At 37.8% G+C, this 20,555-nt stretch overlaps 1 protein-coding gene across 1 annotated transcript; it reads right to left on the bottom strand.

The window, feature by feature from the left end:
- Positions 1-1,100: 1,100 nt before the first annotated feature.
- Positions 1,101-1,894, bottom strand: LOC131310784 (uncharacterized). Its single transcript, XM_058337989.1, has one exon. The coding sequence runs from the start codon at positions 1,843-1,845 to the stop codon at positions 1,189-1,191; it is 657 nt and encodes a 218-aa protein (XP_058193972.1). The 5' UTR covers positions 1,846-1,894; the 3' UTR covers positions 1,101-1,188.
- Between the last annotated feature and the right edge of the window lie 18,661 nt (positions 1,895-20,555).

Genomic DNA, 20,555 nt, shown 5'->3' with positions numbered 1-20,555 from the left:
GGTAGCTGAGCTTTCGGCAGTAGGGGAAGGACCACGGCTTGCTTTAAATTTTGGGTGTAAGAGGTTGTATGTGCATACTGATCCCTAAGTTTGTCTTTAATGTGTTTTGAAGGAAGGCGGTCTGTTCGGGACAACCGAGAGCACTACTCTAGGCAGGGACAGAAATAGGATTTCGTAAATGTTGGAGAGCCGAACTATAAACAACAAGATCTTGAAATTTCACGGTTTTGAAATTTTTAAGGTTCGGAAATCTATTATAGTTTGTTTGATTTAGATTTTAAGGGAAATCTTTTGAGAAAATGAGTAGAAGGAGATAGAAAGAGAAATGAGATCAATAATTGAAGTAAAAGCCTATGGGAGACCATGCACAGAAAGAGGGATTGAGTTTTGAGACCTAAAACGAGCATATGAAAACATTTGTCTAAATAACATCCTATCCAAAGTACAATATCTATAGCTATTCTTAATAAACAAAAAATAAATATTAATATTAAAATTTAAAAAAAAAATCGGAAAGGCCGTTGCCCCCGTACGCCCATGAGTGGTTCCGCCTCCGACTCCAGGATTGCCTCAAACTCAGCTTTTGTTTTGGGGAAGCCAACAAGGTTGCAGATATTTTAGCGGAGCAAAACGCCAAAACCCTGGTGCTAACTATTTTGAGGCTACCCTGACTTTTTTATTGCGGTTGTGTTGTATGATAGTTTGGGATATTGTCAAACTTGTTAGGTTCAAATTTTTGAAAATTATTTTTGATATAATAAGTGGAGAGAGATAAAAATAGAGAGAAAAATGTATTGAGAAACGTATAAAAAAAAATTTAAATGAGATGAGAATTGAACCAAACAAGATAACAATGTCATCGTAACTCTGTAAATGTAGTACTGTATTATACAGCTGGAGGTAATAATCTCCGTCCATCTCTTTCAATTTTGTCTTTAAGTATTTTGATGCAGTATTTTTGTTACAACAATCTCCGTTCATCTTTTTTCAATTTTGTCCTAGCAAACATAACATTCGTGCCCTTAAAAAAAAACCATAACATTTGTGGCTTCTCTCATTTTCCAGTATCTATCTATCTATGTACTATAATATATAATAAATGTCAGAATCAATAAAATTTTAATATCCTCAAGAGTCAAAACATAAGTTTCTTCGAATTCGCCCTTAAATCTGGAGATTACTTCAAAATTACGATTGACAGAAATTCCTCGCTTGTACTACTGCGCCGGCATCATATAATCCGAAATCAAGATCCGAATAATCGAAAACCCCCCCATCTAATCCCACAAACTCGCCTTCATTATTTCCGTCTAAGTTAACGCCAAGCCCAAATTCGAACGAATCATAACTAGGGAACTGGTCGTCCAACCTCCACGACTCACTGAGTTCACCTGACGAGTTCGACGTGACTCGCTCCAACTCTGCATGATTCTTTCTATCTTCTTCCCTCGTATCACGCGGAGGGAGGCCGAGCTCGTCGTCGGAGGCTTCGAGAAGGAAACCGAACCCCGCCGGACACTCGCCGGAACGTGACGTCAGGTCCACCGGAGGCGGCGAGATCTCTTCGTAAAAGCTTTTCATGAACGAGTCCAGGTCGGGACAGGTGGCCCACAGGTCCGGGTCGTCGAGGTTACCGAGGAGATCTTCTCGTAGTCTCTTCACCTCGGGTGAGTCGAACTCGGACTCGTCCGAGTCATCTCGGACTCGCTTGTTGTTACTCAACTGGTCCATTATTAAATACCGTAATATACCGCAAGGGCCAAGGATAGCTTGAGAGAGAGAGAGAGAGAGAGGTGAGGTGGTGCATTTGGAGTGGGAATTGGAAGGGTTATATAGTGGTGACATATTGACAATATATATATATATATATATATATAGAGAGAGAGAGAGAGAGAGAGAGAGAGAGAGAGAGAATAGTTGGAGAAGTTAGAGAGAGAAGGGAACAATGGAAGGGAAGCCGTATGGTCTCCGTTCTGTCAAACTTTTACGGTATTTTTTAAGTATTTATTTTTTTTCTTTATGAGATATGCTATTTTCTTATAATACATTATTTTTAATTTAAAAATTCAGTAAAAATCTACTTATTTAGTTAGTGGAACACCCTTAGATTAGGACTTATGAGTTTGCTCATTTCAAAAGTTTTAGATTCAATTTTTCTTGTCAACAATTCTTGCGGCCACTTCACCCTAAGCATAAGCATGTGAAGCGATTGTGGAGGAGGTTGTAGGCAAGGATGGAGCCAAGGGAGAACAAGTGGTAGCGGTAGTCACTGCAACAATTAAAAAAATACAATATACCTGCCACTTAGATTTTTTTCATTATTTGTTTGTTAGTGTGTATAGAAAGTCTTTAGTACTCTATTTTTCCTTTAATAAAGGGGGCTCAAAAAAAATATTTCAAAGCCAAATTTATCAATTGGCCAAGTGAAAACAAAGCACTGGACAAAATTAAAGATACCTCACTTTCATTTCTAGGGTAAATTACAATGATGGGTACTTTACTTACATGTGAAAAACATCGTTTATTATATTTCTTAATATGATTTTTTTTTTCTAAAGTTGATAAATATTCATATTTTAGTCTGTTTTTCAGTTTTTTAAGTATACCTGTTTGCCTTCACTATGGTAAAATTATGACTCCGTCCATGACTGAAAATTAATTTGAGGCATGAGTATATTGGCCCAAAACCCTCTGCATTAAACACAAAACGGAAGGGACGGATGGAAGCGAATACTTCGGCCAGCGGTGACATAGCGACCTTTTTTGCTTTTGCTTTTACTACTTTCTTTTACGTGTCCTCCTTTATTTTTTTTAAAATTTTTTGTTTAACATTTGTTTATCGTTTTAAACTTACAAAATAAGATTCCGGGTATAAGATTTTGACTGAAGAAAGAACTTACCAGAAGATTCCGGACATGGGGAATGCTGCAATTTACATATACTTTATTTAGTTGCGAACGGTGTGTATTTTTAAGTAAAAAGTTTCGTAATGCTTATACAAATATTTATAATATTAATTTTTTAAATTTCTATACAAAATTTTAAAATATTTGCACTTTAATTTTTTGAATTTTACAACATTTATATGTTACTTATCTGTTCGTATATGATCGTCCATCTTTCCTTTTCTATTTTCATTATTTTCCAATGTAAATATAAATGTTCATTGATCCAACTTTTCCATTTTGCCCTCTCTACACCGAATTTAAATAATAATTTCATTAAATGAAAATTAGAACGTAAAAAAGGCTACAACAGAGTAAGTACACATCTGCACATTTCCGAATTCGACGAATATTATATGGGTTTTGTATTGCCGCTATAAGGTTGTGAGAACATATAAATATATAATAAATTGTTACACAAATGTTATAAATTTAAAAAGATTGGTTTTTTAAGAAATCACAACGTATATTTTAAATCAAACGTCAAACAATACAAAAGGATCCAAAAGATTCGAACAAAAATAAGGAAAACAAACAACAACAACAACTTCAGAGTAGTAGTCAAGTTGTTTCTCAAAATTATCTTAGGCGTTTTTAGATAAACGAATTGGCTTTTTGGCCAAAATTGTAGAGCTGCAAAAAAAAAAAAAAAAAAACCAGTGGACCATGAAACCGGACTAAACCGAATCGATTGTACCTTTTTGATTTTATGCGTGGATTAATGGTCCGGACACAAATTCAAAAATTAAAAAATCTTGAGATACAGAGTATGATTGAATTTTCATTTGAAAATCGTGGATTATCTGACCGAACCGTGAGATATTTTAAAAATGAAAATAAAAAACATATATAATATATATGTAACATATAGTAAATAATATTAATTTTACACCTATGTTTATAAATGATTTTTAACTATTTGACAATTTGGTGTATCATTATAAACTCTTAACCCTAAATGGGTAAACTGCAACTTTATATTGTGTTTTTTGGGTCTTCACTCTTTGTAGGTGTCGTTTGTTTTCTTTGTGTGATGTTCTTGGTGTGTGTTCTTGTGAGATGTGTTGGTAATTGATCTGTGGCTCATTGTGTGTGCCAAGAGTGCTGTGTGAGGAATTTGTAAGTAGGAATTCTCTCCTCGTGGCTTATAGATCACTTCTTGAGGCCGGATAGTGGCTCCCCTGATGTATTGGTTTTTTCTGGTAATGGAAACTCTTCTAAACTTTGGAAAAAAACAAAAAATAATAATAATAATACAGCTTAGATACTTGGATATCCGAACGTCCTCATAATATAAGACAAAAATGTAATTTATTTCAAATATGTAACTTTATAGCGGTATTTTTTTGAGAAAAACAACGTTGAAATCTCACTTTCATTTTTTAAAAATGAGTATGTTTCACCGACAAATGGGTGGAAATTAACAAGGCCGAATCCAGAATATAACTATATAGGAGTTCTACGTCACTATTGGCAACGGAAATCCCTTATTTTAATGAAGATCTCTCTGACTTTGAAAATTTCAATTCTTCAAATTCCGGTATGTTCTGATAAAAAAAAATTCCGGCAAGTTTATTTTCTTGAACAAGTTGTTGACTTTAACGTTGTTTGGGTGAGCATTTCAGCCCTTATTTATTTATTTATGGGCACCGTGTTTGATTCTGAGGTAAACATCTTTAGATAGAGTAATTTCTTGTGATATTGTTACATCGCTACATGGTGCTCTAACTCTTTAATACCCTTTAACAATATATTTTCATAGAGTCCATACATTAATTGTGTACTAGCGTGTCGCACTAATGGATGTTGTAGTACCAAGTGTAAGAGTACGGAATAATTTTTTCATTTGGTTCGGAAAACTAATTCTATGAGTACTCTTATATGATGATTTTCCATGTTACATCAAATATATATATATATATATATATATATATATATATATATATATATATATATATATATATATTGAACTAGATGTTGTACAAAATATAACCCACGACGAGTTCATTTGAAATTCAAGTCGTTTGTTTTGTGAGTCACCTTGTGATCATCATTCATGCAAAAAATTAAGTTGATTCGGCATTGGTATCCATAGAACAACACATATTTGTCACAATTAATAAAAATGGACGGTCAAATTAACTGTTTATTTCTCTTTTTGCAAATATGATTCGACTAAGCCTTTGTCGCTATGCTCGACCAGTCTGATTGCGTACGAGGGCTGCTTCCCCCCCCCCCGGCCCCACACCCCATTTCCCATATTACCCCCTCCCCTCCCCTCCCCTCCCCCCCTTCTCCTGCTTCTCCCTCCTTCCATTTACTTTTTTTTTTCTTCTTTATTTGCTTTTGTTTTTTTCTGTTAGAATTTTTTTTTTCTTTTTTTTCTCTTTATTTCCTTTTGATTCCTTCCACTTTGAATCTTTTTATTATTATTTTAATAATCTTTTCTATTTTCTTTATTTGTTTCTTTTCCCATTTACCTCCCTTTTTTATTTATTTTTTTGGTTAACTCAAATTCTATTTTCAATTAAAATTGACTTTATACTTAATAAATTTATATTATTTTAATTAGTTAATTAGTCTTAACAATGAATAATAAAAATAACTTGTAATGAACAATAATAAATTGAAATAAAATTTCATTTTATTATAATTGAATACATATTGTCAAAACATGAAAATACATAAAAACACAAAATTTAATCAATATCTCCTCCAAATGCTGCTCCCGGCGTGCTTATACCCATTACTTCGTACCACAATAGCAAACGTGTTTCATAACTGGCAGTCCATCCTTTAGCTTCATCCGATGAATTCTCCTCCCACCATGTTGGGATGGGTGGTACAGGGTAATGAGGTTCTAAGAAAATTTGCATGAAGTGATTGTTGTTAACACGGGTAATAGCAATTTCCTGGAAGTATTCGACTGGAACTGGAGGGGACCTCAATGGCAAATGAGTAAAACAACCGTAAACATCCTCATCAAATGTATGCAGTACTAGGTTGTACCTTGTTGCGATGACAACTCCCAAAGTCATAGCCTCCATCCAATGATTCTCTGGTGCTGTAGGCTCGAACCAATTCAGTAAAATTAGTAGACGATTTGCCCAATCATGTACTGGATAAATCACACTGTATAGATAATAATTTTGTCGAATTTCTTCAATAAGCTCCTCTCGTACTCGACTCCAATCATTTTCACTATACCCGATTAGTGCAGCTATCGCCCTGAATCCACAATGACCATCACCAAGCACGTCAACAGTGTGGGAAATATAACGCTGATAAGCCTGAGGTAATCGTTGAATGTAGCGATCAGTGATGGATGGAACTATAAATTGAGTGTTGCGAACCCCCGAACCCTTCCCACGTCTCCCTCTCCCTCTCACTCGCGATGTTGCAGTCCTTGATCCTGAAGTGGATGCTTCTGAGAAAGAAGGTATGCGACGTGTACTTTGCTCATCTCTACCTGTAGGTCGACCTCTATGTTATGTGTTGTACGATGGAGGTCGAACTGTGCTACGAGATGGATCTGCCATATCGATAATCCTGTCTATGATATGCTCTCGCATAGGTGGATCCATCCCATCTAATATCTCAACGACCTGAGATGTCCTATCAGATCGTGCTCCCTCCTCATTAAACTCGGTTGCGTGCATAGACAACCTAGTCCAATGAGCATGGATACTCCATAGCGGAATTGGAGTGGAAATGGAACGATAATATGCAAGATCGTGCATGCATGGCAATCCGTGTGTGATTTTGATCGTACAGTTGCAATAGACAACAATGTGGGGGGATACTTCTAAAGCGGTTTATAGCTGATCATGTATGAACTCTATTGCCTCTAATGAAATTTGACACCTTACCTGATCAAAAATGTTGTCACGTAATTGTTTGTGGCGTGGAATGTTCAATGATTTCTCGAACGACTTCTTAATTTCCCCGAACTGATTTTTCAACATCTTTTCTATTTTATCAAAAGATGTTTGTAGCGATGACATGGTATCCCCCAAATATACCTTTAGCCTCGCATGTGCAGACTCTGTCCTGAAATAGAATAATGCACTGTGTTTAAATAGGAAAGTATCAAAAAATATTTCCTAGTGTAGTAGAGAAATGCACAAAATTTTAATAGTAAAGTCAAAAAGCGATTTTACCTTTGACTTGAATTGCTTCCGAGGTGCATACATGTATTTGTCCATGCTGAAACAAATCGCTCTTTGTACGACCTTAACCATGTTTGCCACAGGTAAGTTATGACATACGGGAACTGGCGAAAATCGTCGCACATGGCTTGCCACTTCTGTTCGAAAGACGAAGGTGTAGATGAATTGATAAGCGAGTGCCATGACTTGATGAAGCGCTTCCATTCCGGACCAAGCACACGGCTGCAGTTCTTCATGACGCATTGATTTATGTGCCAAATACACAAGATGTGACGTGCTGTAGGGAAACATGCTTCAATGGCGTTCATAAGCGCTAAATCCCGATCTGAAACAAACACCAATGGCATCGACGCCCCTTTTTGAAGCATCCAGTTTTTTAAGTTATTCAATGCCCACGTCAATGTCTCTTCTCTCTCATTACTAAGATAACCGAACATAAGCGAGTAAGTTCGCCATGTGGATGTGATACCCACAACCTCCAATAGTGGTTTTCGATACTCATTGGTCTTGTACGTGGCGTCAATGATTAGTACAGATGGAAAGTTGACAGATAGCTCTAGACTCATAGGATGAACCCAAATAATATCTGTGATTTCGTTAGTATCCGGATTTGTAAGAAATTGATGGAGGTAATGTTTCTTAAGTAATTGACGTATGACATACTGAATAGGAGTTAGACCGTCCAGTTTGGCTACTTTGTTTGCAAAAATGGTGTTATAAATGCTCTTGATTCCCGTAGTGTTTGACGGGTCTTTTTGCTTCAAAATATTAAGAATCTCACGAGGCGCAGTGCTATTGGCCATGTCGACCACAAATTGTTTCTCTACTGGTTTTAGCCTTGACGGGTACTCATGGCCCTCAATATGTTTTGCTATTTCATGGTTATGGACACCACTAATAACCTTTAAACCCCACCTGATACTGTATGGATGTTGTGGTATACCTCGCTGTTGAAATGGGCAATCGTATTTTCTAGTCCCACTGTTTCTTTGCAAGGATTGCCCTTCAACCAGATACCGTGGCGGTTCGTACTTTCCTCCTCTTTCACAACCAAGAATGCACTTCAGCAATTTGCCGCCTTTTAACTTAGCAGAATTTAAAATAACCACCACAATACCATATTTTAGACCAACGCTCCGCGCCCAAGCTAACATATCTTCTCTACTTTCAAAAATTTATATAAAAAAAATGAATATGTATAAATACAACATTAACCAGTCTTAACATAAGTAACGAATATGCAAAACAATAACAGTGAAAACTAACCTGGTCGGTGGTAAATTTTAGTGTATAATCGCGACTATTGTGGGAGACACTCTCCTCACTACGAACATCATTCTCAAATGACCAACTATCTGAAATTGAAAAGTTGTAGTCATCCATTGTTCCTTCCCGAATTTTCCGCTGCGGCGTTCCTAAAAAATTTGACAGATACACAGTCTGTGAGGAAAGCCTAAGTAACCATGCTAAATTTTCACCGAAAATCATTATTCTAAATTTTGTGGATTATGTTTGACATAGAAATAACCAGGAAAGTCCCAGGTCGGATGGTCGGACGAGTCCAATTAGAATCACCATTCCTTCCTTAGTCGGTACGAAGCCAGACTTGTTGACAAACTTTCGAGGGTGTTAGCCTCGGGTTACTCCACAATTGTAAAAACGATCATAAAGCATAGTGTCACATGGACGGACACCTTTGGAGTGGAAACCAATTATGCTTTAGACCAGTAATTTTAGTAGAATAAGTTTGCTAGCTATCTTTAGTATTTTAACTTAATATGCATTTTTAAACACAAAAATAAAATATAACAGAAGGTTACGGTAGCTTACGGAAGATGAATGTGGCTATCGAACGAAGTGACTTCTTACGGTAAGCTTACGGTAGCTTCGAAAGAGAAAAGAAAATACTTTTTTTTTCTCTCGAAAATAAATATTGACTAAACTACTAAATTTTTTGGATCGAGAGGCTGATCGGGTGGTGGTTTGGTGGCGGCCTTGGGTTGAGTTTCTTGAAGAACTCAAGAAGAAACTCAATAATACCAAGAACAAAGTAAGAGCAAAGAGCAAACACAAAATTTCTAGAGAGAAAAGTTGGAGAGATTCAAGGTGTGAATTGAATGGTTTCACAAAGGGTTCTATTTATAGAAAAATGAGGACCTCTCTCCTCACCCCATATGCGCCCCCCCCCCCCCCCCCCTCTCCTATATTTGCTCTATGGTTGAAGTCTAATTCTAGGTTCAAGTCTAATAAAAATATAGTTACAAAAATAAATGTTTCAATTTTCAATCTGTTTGAACTGGTGCAAAGATGTTATTTTTCTGATCATTTCATCCTAAATGGTCGTAATAAATTTTTGCCTCCAAGGCCTTTCAATGAATACCCTAAGAGAGTCTTGAAACTAAATAATGAGTTTTAGGGTGTTTGTTGAAAAGTCTTAGAGCAAAAAATTCATTATGACCATTTAAAATAAAATGATCAAAAAAATACGATTTTTGACCCGGTGTATTTATAGAAATTAAATAAATAAGATAAAATTAATTAAATAAAAATAAAATTTAAAAGGTGAAGGTGTTTTAAGAGGGGAGGGTGGGCCGGGGGATAATCCGGATTTTAAGGAAAGGCTGGAGTTTGATAAAAAAAAAAAAAAAAGAAAACAAAAAGAGAAGGCTGGAGGGGGGCCGGGTAAAAAAAACAAAAAACAAAAAGGGAAGGCTGGGGGGCGGGTAAAAAAAAAAAGAAAACGGCCGGGTAAAAAAAAAAGAAAAGGAAAAGGAAAAGGGAAGGATAACAGAAAAGGAAAAGGAAAAGGGAAGGCTGGGGGTAAGGGTAAGGAGGTAAATTTGGTGTGGGGCCGGGGGGGGGGGGAAGGGGGGAATAGCAATTTTCTTGCGTACATCGATATGTACTAAACCTCACATCACCAGTCTGGTCTTAATCGATGTTCAATCAAAAGACCACTTGGCACGTTAAATGAGAAATAAAATTTGTGTCATCAACACTTCATTGGGAGAAAATGTACTATATGAATTGAAATGGTATAAAAACAAACTATGAAAATCAATTACCGAATGCAAATTAGAAAAGAGATACTACGTTCCAAAAAAAAAAAATTCTTTGAATTAAAGTGCAAATGAAAAAGGAGAGGCCGGCGACATGGCCGGCCCAATGGGGAGGCCCAAGAGGCCGCTGCTTGCTCGACCAAAGTGTGTCCTAGTAAAGAGCGCCCCAAGCATAGGGCTAGGTCGGTTGCAGCATAATAAACTCGGAAGTCCGAGATCGAATCCACAGGGAGCCAATGGAGCTAGGCCGGAGGTTTGATTTACGAAGGGTTTTTAGCGTTAGGACCGCTAACCTTTAGGTTCGGCTTTGAGATGGCCAACTTTTGAGTGATTGAAATTCTCTCTACCTCCTAACTTGATTGAAAATGAAGTTTGACTAGAAATTAAAAGCGGCAAGGTCTAGGGGTTTATTCCGCCCATAACTTAGGTCGTTCAACGCTTCTCTTCGATAACTCAAGTGAGAGTCATTGTCATTTGATCTTACTCGGAAGATTTAACCATGAAAATCAAGTTTAACTCATACAATAAGGTTTGGAGATGGAAAGGAACTCATTTAGGCATTTTATCAAACACCTAGAGTGACAGAGTTCCAAGCATGCCGTGTGCCAAGGAGACTTGTCGACACGGCATCAAAGAAGTTAACAACCCTAAGTTTAGACCAAAGATTAGAGTTCAACAAGTTCTTTGAGGCATTTTGGCAAACACTTAGAGTGACATAGCTCCAAGCATTATATGTGGCAAGAGATCAAGTCATTGCCTACACATAATCAAAGAGGTTAACAACCCTAGGTTTTGTTACATAAAAATGAACTTAATCCATTCACAAACCACATTAAGTACAAGAAATGAAAGAAGCCATTAAACTACCCAAGTCACGAGATAGAAATCACCCCATGACCAAGCCTTTATCACTACTCAACCATAAAACAAGAATGAAGAACAAGCATAAAAAGATAAAAACGATTCATGGATAAAAACGAAAATAAACTTAAGATTACGAAAGATCTCAACCGTACCTACAACATTAATGAAGATGAAATACCTCAAAACCCAACTCTTCAATCTCCTTTGAAGAGAGATGAAGAGTTTGAGAGGAGAGGGAGGTAGAGAGAGAAGGAGCAGGTCTTGAATGCCCTGAAATCGGGCTTAAGTTGGTATATATACCCCCTTTACAGAATAATTACAAAAATGCCATTAAAAAGTTCGCGCGCAGACACCGGGTATTGATACCCCTAAAAGAGGTATCGATACCTCTGTCCTCTCTGGACAGCATGTTTCTTGGTATTGATACCCAGTGTTGGGGGTATTGATACCCCATGTTTCTCTGGCTGGTTTTTGCTGTTTTCTTCTTTCTATCGGTCTTTGAGAGCCCCGAACCTTCCTTTCATGCTTTGATCACTTCGCTTGAGACTCGGGGAGCGATTCCTAATGAGCCACATGTACTCGAATGCTTCCGGATTCCTCTGAGGATTATTGGGAGCCTTGGAGACATCCTTTTCGCTCCGATTACCTACTTTCCAACAAAAACACAACTTGCGCGCAAAATCAAATAAAAACAAGTATAAACCGCTTGCAAGTGCAGTAAAACGGGATAGATAAGCCCCATTATTTACACTATTTAGGGCTTATCAGCCGCCGCCTTGGGCCTCCACATTTTGGGCAAAAAATAGGACACCCATTTCTAGATAAGTATATATATTTTCTGTGTGCAACTATAATACAAACTTCTTTAGTGGTTTAGTGGTAAAGTGTTTGCTTTTCCACATAAGATGTTTGGGTTCAAATCCTGGTAGGGTATTTTTTTGCAAAAAAAAATTCCTTCTACGTAGGGCACTATTTCACAACTTGGCCTAAGGCATCCAAATACCTTGGGCCGGCCCTGGCCGGCGATGGGGAATATATTAATCTAATCCACAAAATGGACATCATATTTGGCATTATTTACTTTTCCATCGATATATATTAGTAAATTCATGACTTGCCAACGTACGTTTTCTAAGCTTGGTTTGGGTTGAGTTCAATTTTGTCCATCCCGCCAGCAACACAAGTAAAAAGTACTTCCTCCGTCCCAAATTCTTTGTCTGGTCCGCAAAACAGAGTATTAAAAATAATGCAATTTTTTCAAGAAAAAAATTCAAACTTTTTTTCACAAATTAAAAATACTCATTGATATCTAGTAAGTTGTTGAAAAACTTTTGATTTTTTCTTGCAAAAATTTTATTATTTTTAACACTCCGTTTTGCGGATCTTTCATATGGTTCGTAAAATCAGAGGGCTCACTTATTTTGAATGTGATCTACAACAATTTGAACAAGAATATTAGTGGGTAATTTTAATTCGGGTTTTCTAACTACCACTCATTCGGGCCCTGCAGGATCTCGTTTGAGGTTCAGGGCTATAGACAGCCTCTGGACTTCCTGTGGACTAACCTGCTAACTTACTAACTCCCCTAATCTTGTTGATGTATATCATACGACAAAAAAAAAAAAAAAACTACCACTCATTAAGCGGCGGGTAATGCACATATAATATCAAATGCAAAGCTGCTATGAGTATAGACGGAAGATACTTGTTACCCAACTTTGCGTTGTAGAAGGCGATGTCCCAAGCATAGGGCTAGGTTGTTGTGAGCGTAGTAACTCGAAAGTCCAAGGTCGAATCCACATGGATTACAATAGAACTAGTGGAAGGTTTGTTTTACGAAGGGTTTTTGGCGTTAGAACGGCCAACCTTTAGAGTGGATTTGGTTTGAAATTCTCTTTCTACCTCCTAATTTGACTAGAAATGACTTTTAACAAGAAATTAACTAAGGCAAGGTTTAGGGGTTCAACCCACCCATAACTTAGGTCATTTAATACTTCTTAACGATAACTCAAGTAAGAGTCAAGGTTACTTGCTCTCACTCGGAAGATTTAACCATAAAACTAAGTTTACTCATTGAATAGGAGTTTGGAAACGCAAAGAAACTCATTCAGGCATTTGATCAAACACTTAGAGTGCCATGGTTCTAAGCATTGTGTGTATCAAGGAATATTGTCTACACACAATCAAAGAAGTTAACAACTCTAGTATTAGATCAAAGATTAGAGTTCTATTCACTTACAAACCAACATTAAGGCATGAAAAATGTGAGAATCCATTAAAACATCTAAGTCATGGAGTGGAGATCACCCCATGACCAAGTCTAAGAGTCTACTCCTCCATGGAAGATGAGCACAACAATGGAGAATGACAGAGAGTGCAAAACATGGAGAGATAAATGTAAATAATAGCTAGATTTATATAAAGAACAAGAATACTTACAATATTAATGACGACAAATACCTCAAAAACCTAGAAATCAATGCTAGCTCCAAGGAAGAGAGATTAAGAGCTAGGGTTGAGAGGGAGGTAGAGCAAGAAAGAAAAATGAAAGATAACCTACAAAATCGGGGGTCTACATCTATTTATACCTCTTAAAATGCCATACAAAATGTCCAAAATACCCCTATGTACATGGTCGGACACAAAATAACCAGGAAATTGCCAGGAGATTCCGGAAGCATCCTTTTATGCAATTCCCGAAGGAGAGTCAACTGATCAAATGGTACCAAAAGCACCCTTTTCTGCGGTTCTAGAACCACTGGGAAAATCTCGGCACTATCGCTTGTCTTGTTCTCTTGACCTTTTGCCATTCGGAGTGCCCTTCAATGCTTCTTCCTACGACTCTTTGGACTCGGCAACGGAGTGCCACATGGCCTCTGCTTCGCCGTCTCCGATATAATGGAATAACACCCCAAGCGTAGGGTTTAATATGTCGAAATAAGCATAATAATCCGGAAGACCGAGTATCGTACCCAAGGGAATATTTGTTACAGCTTGAATGGATTTGTAAATGTAAGCAAGGTTTTCAGCCTTTAGACAACCAACTTTGCTTTACTTTAAGCGGTGGAAAAATAAATGGCTAAATTGAACGAAGATTAACTAAGATAAAAGGTAGGCTAGGTCTAGGAGATCCTAACATCCACGACTCAAGTCAAACCACTTTTCTCATCTTAATACGCAGTTTGAGATGCACAACTAAGGTTCTCAATCCGGAAGATATATGGTTCGATTACCAAGCGAGCTCTAGAATTCATTTGGCAAACACCTCGTGCGACAGAACTCTAAGCATCATGTGTGGCAAGTAGGCTCGCTTAAACGTGATCAAGGAGGTTAACACCATAGAAATTTGACAAACAAACCTGAACAAAACATCATTTTTCGAACCAAAGATTCAAACTTTATGATGAGAAAATGCGATATTAACTAAAGTCATGAGGTGCTAATCGTCCCATGATCAAGCCCTAAAAACTACCCACTCATATCTAGAGAGATAAAAGTAAGACAAAATCTAGCTAACATATTGAATCAACAAAACTTGAAATAAACTAGAAATTATGATAGATTGGAAGCGTAGCTACAACTTTAATAAAGGTGATAATAGTAAAACAAAATTACGTAAAGCATAAAATTGAAATTTAAGTGCTGAAAAAATGAAGAACACCAAGAACAATTCAAAAAGTAATTCCAATCATATTCTAGATCTAGAAATGCAATAAAATCTAGAGTAGCACTATTGCTACCAACGGGGTCAGTACCGAAATCGTAGGAATGGCCGCGCCGAGCCATCTCCGGCCACCGGACGGCCGATTCGAGCCGTCCAAAAATTCTATAAAAAAAACGAGGGGGCCTACGCAGGAATCAACGGCATCTGTAAGGACCCGTAATTTCAGAAATTATTAAAAGGTTTATTTGATAGTATAAATGAGGAAAATTTGAAATTTGTTGAGTTTAATTGAGTTGGGGTTAATGTGATAAAGTTATTTGTGGGAGGGTGCAAGTGCAATTTGTGTTTATATGGGTATATATATGAATGGGTGTGTGTGTAGAGGAGTATTTTTACTCGTCTCATTCTCTCAATCTCCCGGCCTCTCACCCCTCTCCCGGCTCTCTCTCTATATATCTCTCTCTTTCACTCACAAAGTCACTCCATAGCTCAAAACCCATACAATACACCTTCCAATGTTCTATCCTTGTGCGTATTGGAGCTCGAACCGCGTTGGTAGGAGCTCGTTGACCCGTATTTGGCTCGGTTCGGAGTTTGAAGTTCTAGGGCTTGTTCGGGCTCGATCTTGGGCTTTCGATCTTTGAGGTAGGGATTTCTCACTCTCTTTATATGTTCTTGAGTTGATTTGGTATATAATTCGTGCTTGAATCCTTGTTTGAAGTTGGCTGTTGATTCGATTGAAATTTGTAGAAATCTGCTCGAAGTGCCTTGGTACCGGTACCAAGTTTTTAAGGTACCGGTACCTCTTTGTTAAAAGGACAAGATTTTGACTCTAGTACCGATACCTATTTTTCAAGGTACCGGTACCAATTCAACTGTGAGGATTTGTGACATTTTGGTACCGGTACCACTTTTCTTGGGTACCGATACCTATGGCTTAAAGGTAGTTTTTGTTGCACTTATCCTCTCCTTCAATGCTTTGATTTCGGGTGACTTCTATTCATTCTTAACACATTTCCAACTCCTTTATATCACTCTAAAGCATAGTTACTCGTATTCCAATGATTCCTTGATTATTCTCATTGTTGGCTCTCGTTGTGTAGAGTTTTAGTATCACATGAAATGAATATTGTTCCAACACCTTGTCCACGTGTTCGTTTAACTAATAATGGTATTATGAAATGTTAAAATAGACAACGTGAGCTCGTTGAACCATATGTGTGTTGATAGGCTTGATTGTTAGATAGAAGGATGGGAAATCATACATGTAACACGAGGAGTTGACACGTGATACCTTGTAGTACGAGGAGTAAATTGAGATAACGAGTTTGGAAATAAAATGGGAATATGAGTTGGTATGTGGGCCATTTACTTATCATCCATGACCCTTATTAATTACATTCTTCAAATTAGAGTCTTGGAAACATGTACGATAAAATGTATTATGGGTATATGGGGCTCTAAGACCCAAAAAATCTCTTAAGCTCACTATGCGGCATGATAATGGAGGAAGAGCTACTTGAGCTCATATTAGAGATCAATGGGAGATGTACGGGGTCCTTAAAACCCGGAATGTAAGTCATTGAATGTAGAAGTGTGCGAGATGAGGTTTAAACGATAAGGACACCGAAAAGATGGCTAATAGATTGCATTGGTTAATGACAAATGAAGTGCCCCTTGAGTCTTGAGTTCCCTTCACGAAATTGTGCTAGTTACATTCTCTTTGTTGTCTTAGACTCCATTCCTTGGCATTCAAATCTTCTCATTTGCATATAAAGTTTGTAGAGATTTTTCCTATTAGGCTAGTGTAGCTCAACCTATTATTATTTTCAGGTACACCTCAAGGGCATTGATGTGGAGTGCTTGATGTGCATACGACTTCATCATTTTGAAAGCTAACACAGAAGAATTACCTTGACATCTTTGTAAAATCTTTTTGAGAGATGTAATTGTAATTTTGAGCTAATCTTTTGACTTGAAAATCATGTAATCTCTAAACCTGTCATCTTTTGCTTAACTATGAAATTTGGGGCCGGAGTGCCATGATTGTAAACTTTTAAACTTGATTGTTCTCTCAGATGAATTATGGGAAGCATTTTGGGATATTATGATGTACTATTGCAAAGAATTTTTATTGGAAATGTTATTATTATTATGTTGAAAATCCAGAGCATGACAACTTGGTATCAAAGCGTCTAGGTTTAGAATACCTAGAGACCATGGGGAGACTTAGTCTCATGGGTTCAAAACTCATTACATATTTTTTTTACATGAATGTATGCTTGCATGAATGCGTCAGTACATCGGCGTGACATTGCATTTACGATAACGTAGATGTTTATGGTGTTGTTGACCCGTGATGGGGAAGTTTGAGGTTTGATTTCACGATGGAATCATGGTTGTTATCATTGATAGTTGTTGTCGCTGATGTTGATGTTAATTGTGTTGTTTTTTTTAATTATTGTAGCACGATGCCCCCGAAACGTGAGAGTAACCTTGCTAGGGAAATTGCAGCAGCACTTGCAGAGTCGAACCTTTTGAATCCAGCACTTAAGGCTAACACGAATGACCGTGCCATGGAAGCGATGAGGGCGTTCCGCCGTATGGACCCACCATAGTTTGATGGGGAGAGTAGCGATCCTCTTGTGGCTGACCATTGGCTTGCACAAGTTCGTAAGATCTTTAACGCTCTTAGGATTATAGAAGATGACATACGAGTGAGTATTGCGGCTATTCAACTCACCGGTGAGGCGAATGAGTGGTGGGAATCAATTTTAGGAGCAAGAAAAAATGCTAGGAGAATGGCAAGAGCGATGAATCGAACAAATGAACTAGATGTAGAGAACCCGACTTGGACTGAGTTTGAAGAACTCTTCGGGAATCAATATTTTTCGGAAACATGTCGCGAGCAACTTAGAGAACAATCTGAGAAACTAGAGCAAGAATATATGACCGTCTCCGATTATGCTGTAAAATTTCAATCTTTATCACGTTTTGCACCAGAATTGATGGCGACAGAAGAAACGAAGTGTAGGCGCTTTGAGAAGGGGTTGCATTTGTCTGTCAAGCTGTTGGTAGTAAGTTAGCGTATTGGGAAGTTTTCTGAGATTGTCGGGTGTGCGAGGAGTGTTGAGATTTCGATAGGTACACATGGAGATGTGGAAGTGTGGAAACCTAAGCAACCGACCGCTAGTGCAAGTTTGCCTTCAGGAAGTTCTGAGAGCCAAGGGAGGAAGAGACAACGGGAACCACCTAAATCATTGCAAGTTCAGCAAAGTTTTGGACCACCTACTTCATCAGGAAGTCATGGAGTTTTTGTCAAATCACAAATTGTGTGTCATCGGTGCGGACGGTCAGGTCACTTTCGTGCTCAGTGTACACAACAACGGAAAGCATGTTTCATTTGCGGTGCACCTGATCATCTTATAAGAAGATCCCTCAGAAAGTAGGAGAGCATAGTGGGCCTAGTTCAGTGAGACCAGGGCAGAGTTTTGTTCGACGTCATTCACAGTTCCAGTCTACTTCGGGTCAGGGGTCATACATTGAGCGAGGAGCGAGTCCTACCATTTCTCAGGCTTCAGAGACACCATATGTGTGGGGTAATTTCTTCTCTCTTGTTTAATCCTTTGCTAGGATTCTTTCGATTTGGTAACATGTCAACTTTCTGTGATTTGCATCTTTCCTTTGACTTGAATTTGAACTCCGAGGATTTCTAGACCATATGTGTTGTTGAGTAACCCCTCCAGATAGCATCTTGCCAAGGCTATGAGTTTGCTATTTCAGGTTGTCATTTCGTCCTTAGACTATGTGTCTCATGTGAGGCAAAATTTGTTCTTGTCTTGAGAAAGGATTGGTCTATATGTTGAGCGTGTCTCCATCCGAAATTTTCTTTTACTACTCTTTTCTCTATGGTCTAGTTGAACCTTGATTGAAATTAGTATCTGAGTTAGTTATCCATGAAGTCATTTGTCCATTGGCTTGAATAGATTTTGACATCTGCATCAATTACCACACGATCATTTCTAATGCTACTTTATGCTATTCGGATCCTTGTTATGAGATCTCATGTGGTGTATCTACTATTGATTTTGGCATACCCGCTTTTGAAATCAATGAATATTTCTAGTCTCACACTCTTGTTCTACTCGTTATGTTATGATTCATAGTATAAAATCTCGCTAGTCAAATTGGAATTTCATTGCTATGGTTACAAATTTCTTAGTTTGCAGTTGCTATTCATTTGATCTCTGCTATTACGGCCTTTATCTATTATAGCTAAGCTAATAGTGACGTCTTTAATGACATCGTATCCTTTTGTGTCATCAAATTCAAATCTTGTTGCGATTGTGGCCTCTTTCGGACGTTTAAAAAAATCTGATATAGTCCTCAACCTTGGAGGTACATGGTTTATTCTATACTGTTTCGTTCCGGACTATCAAGAGTCATGCACCTTCAGATACTGGTTTAAGTTTGGTTATGCGTCTTTTATCAGTTTTGACCCTATCGTCTGCATTGTGCTCGTCACTTGTATCAGGATACTCTTTGCCAAAACGTATGCACTCGTTTCCTAGACTTGTGGAGTGGTAGGAAAATTGAAGTTAACTTTTCCAGATTTTTGGGTTTGTTGTGGAGAGTTGGTGCATTGAGTTTGTAGCCACTTCAAAAAGAAAATATCACATGCTTCATGTTGTGCAAATTCATTTGTATTGTTAAATGCGGACCTTGTTACTATTGTTGTCTATTTTGGCATCACAGTTTGTGATGATCCTTCAATCTTAAAGTTATGTGATTTGAACTCGTTTTCGCTTCGCATCATTTTTGCATGTCTAGATTTCATTGGTCGATTTGGATTTCATCATTGCAGCTACTAGTCTATTTTTTGAGGCGCAAAACTCATTTTATATTGCTCAATTCCACTCTATTAGAAGCTTTGTTTATCTTTGGTATTGGACACATTGTCAATCTTAAATCAGTTCATTTACTTAGTGGGTTGTACTTAGTGGGTTGTCCTGTTGCTATGTGTTTGTCCTCAGTATTGAAATATATCATTTGTAAAAGGTTGTTCACAAACTCATTTGGCTTATGGAGCAATAAGAAGGTTATAATCGGTTATTTCTAAGTTCATCATATTATCCCGGAATTGGTACGTTGAGTTGGTTGCCTAGCGATTTTAAAGATTTCATGTGTTCCTTGGATTCCGGATGCCTCGTCCCTGTTCTTTGAGTTCTTGATCAGTGTTGTCTGAGTTTTGGAGCTTACTTGTTCCGTTTTTGATAACCGAAGGACGGTGTTGACCATTGTTGATACCCTTTTTCATTCGAAGTGGGAGGATGTATTTCGTAAAGTATCGTCGCGTTGAGGTTCGTTTCGTTTGAGGCAGAAAAAGAGGGTGCTTTTATCGTTTGAAGAATATGTTATGTATCGGATATGGTACGTTTCTTTCGAATGCCCAGGCGACAACCGACAAAATCCAGTTGGAAGAGGCGATTGATCACCGCCCATTCTAGATGGAAGTCGCGGGAAGTCAATTAGACTATCGGGTATTCTTGATGCATTTTAATACATAGGTATTGAGGAAGTATGAAACGATTCCATTACATGTGTTAGAGAGGTCCGAAGTTGAGTTAGAAGCCGACGTGTCCTAAGGTTAGGATCCGATACGTATCCTAGATTTGCGTAGCCAAGTTTTGAGAGGCAATACTATACTGTTAATGTGAATTTATGTGGGAAAGGGAGGACGAAGTTAGAAAGATATATCAGCATTTGTTTCGGTTTGGTCGATGTGAATTTGACGTAGATTTTCTTGATTATCAAATTGTTGCATGATGAATAGTGTTACGGTTGAGGCGTATAT

This window comes from Rhododendron vialii, chromosome 12a (genome assembly GCF_030253575.1).
Source record: "Rhododendron vialii isolate Sample 1 chromosome 12a, ASM3025357v1".
In the NCBI taxonomy this organism is placed as follows: Eukaryota; Viridiplantae; Streptophyta; class Magnoliopsida; order Ericales; family Ericaceae; genus Rhododendron; species Rhododendron vialii.
The sequence above is the reverse complement of the archived record's forward strand: the minus strand, read 5'-3'. Positions and strand labels throughout refer to the sequence as shown.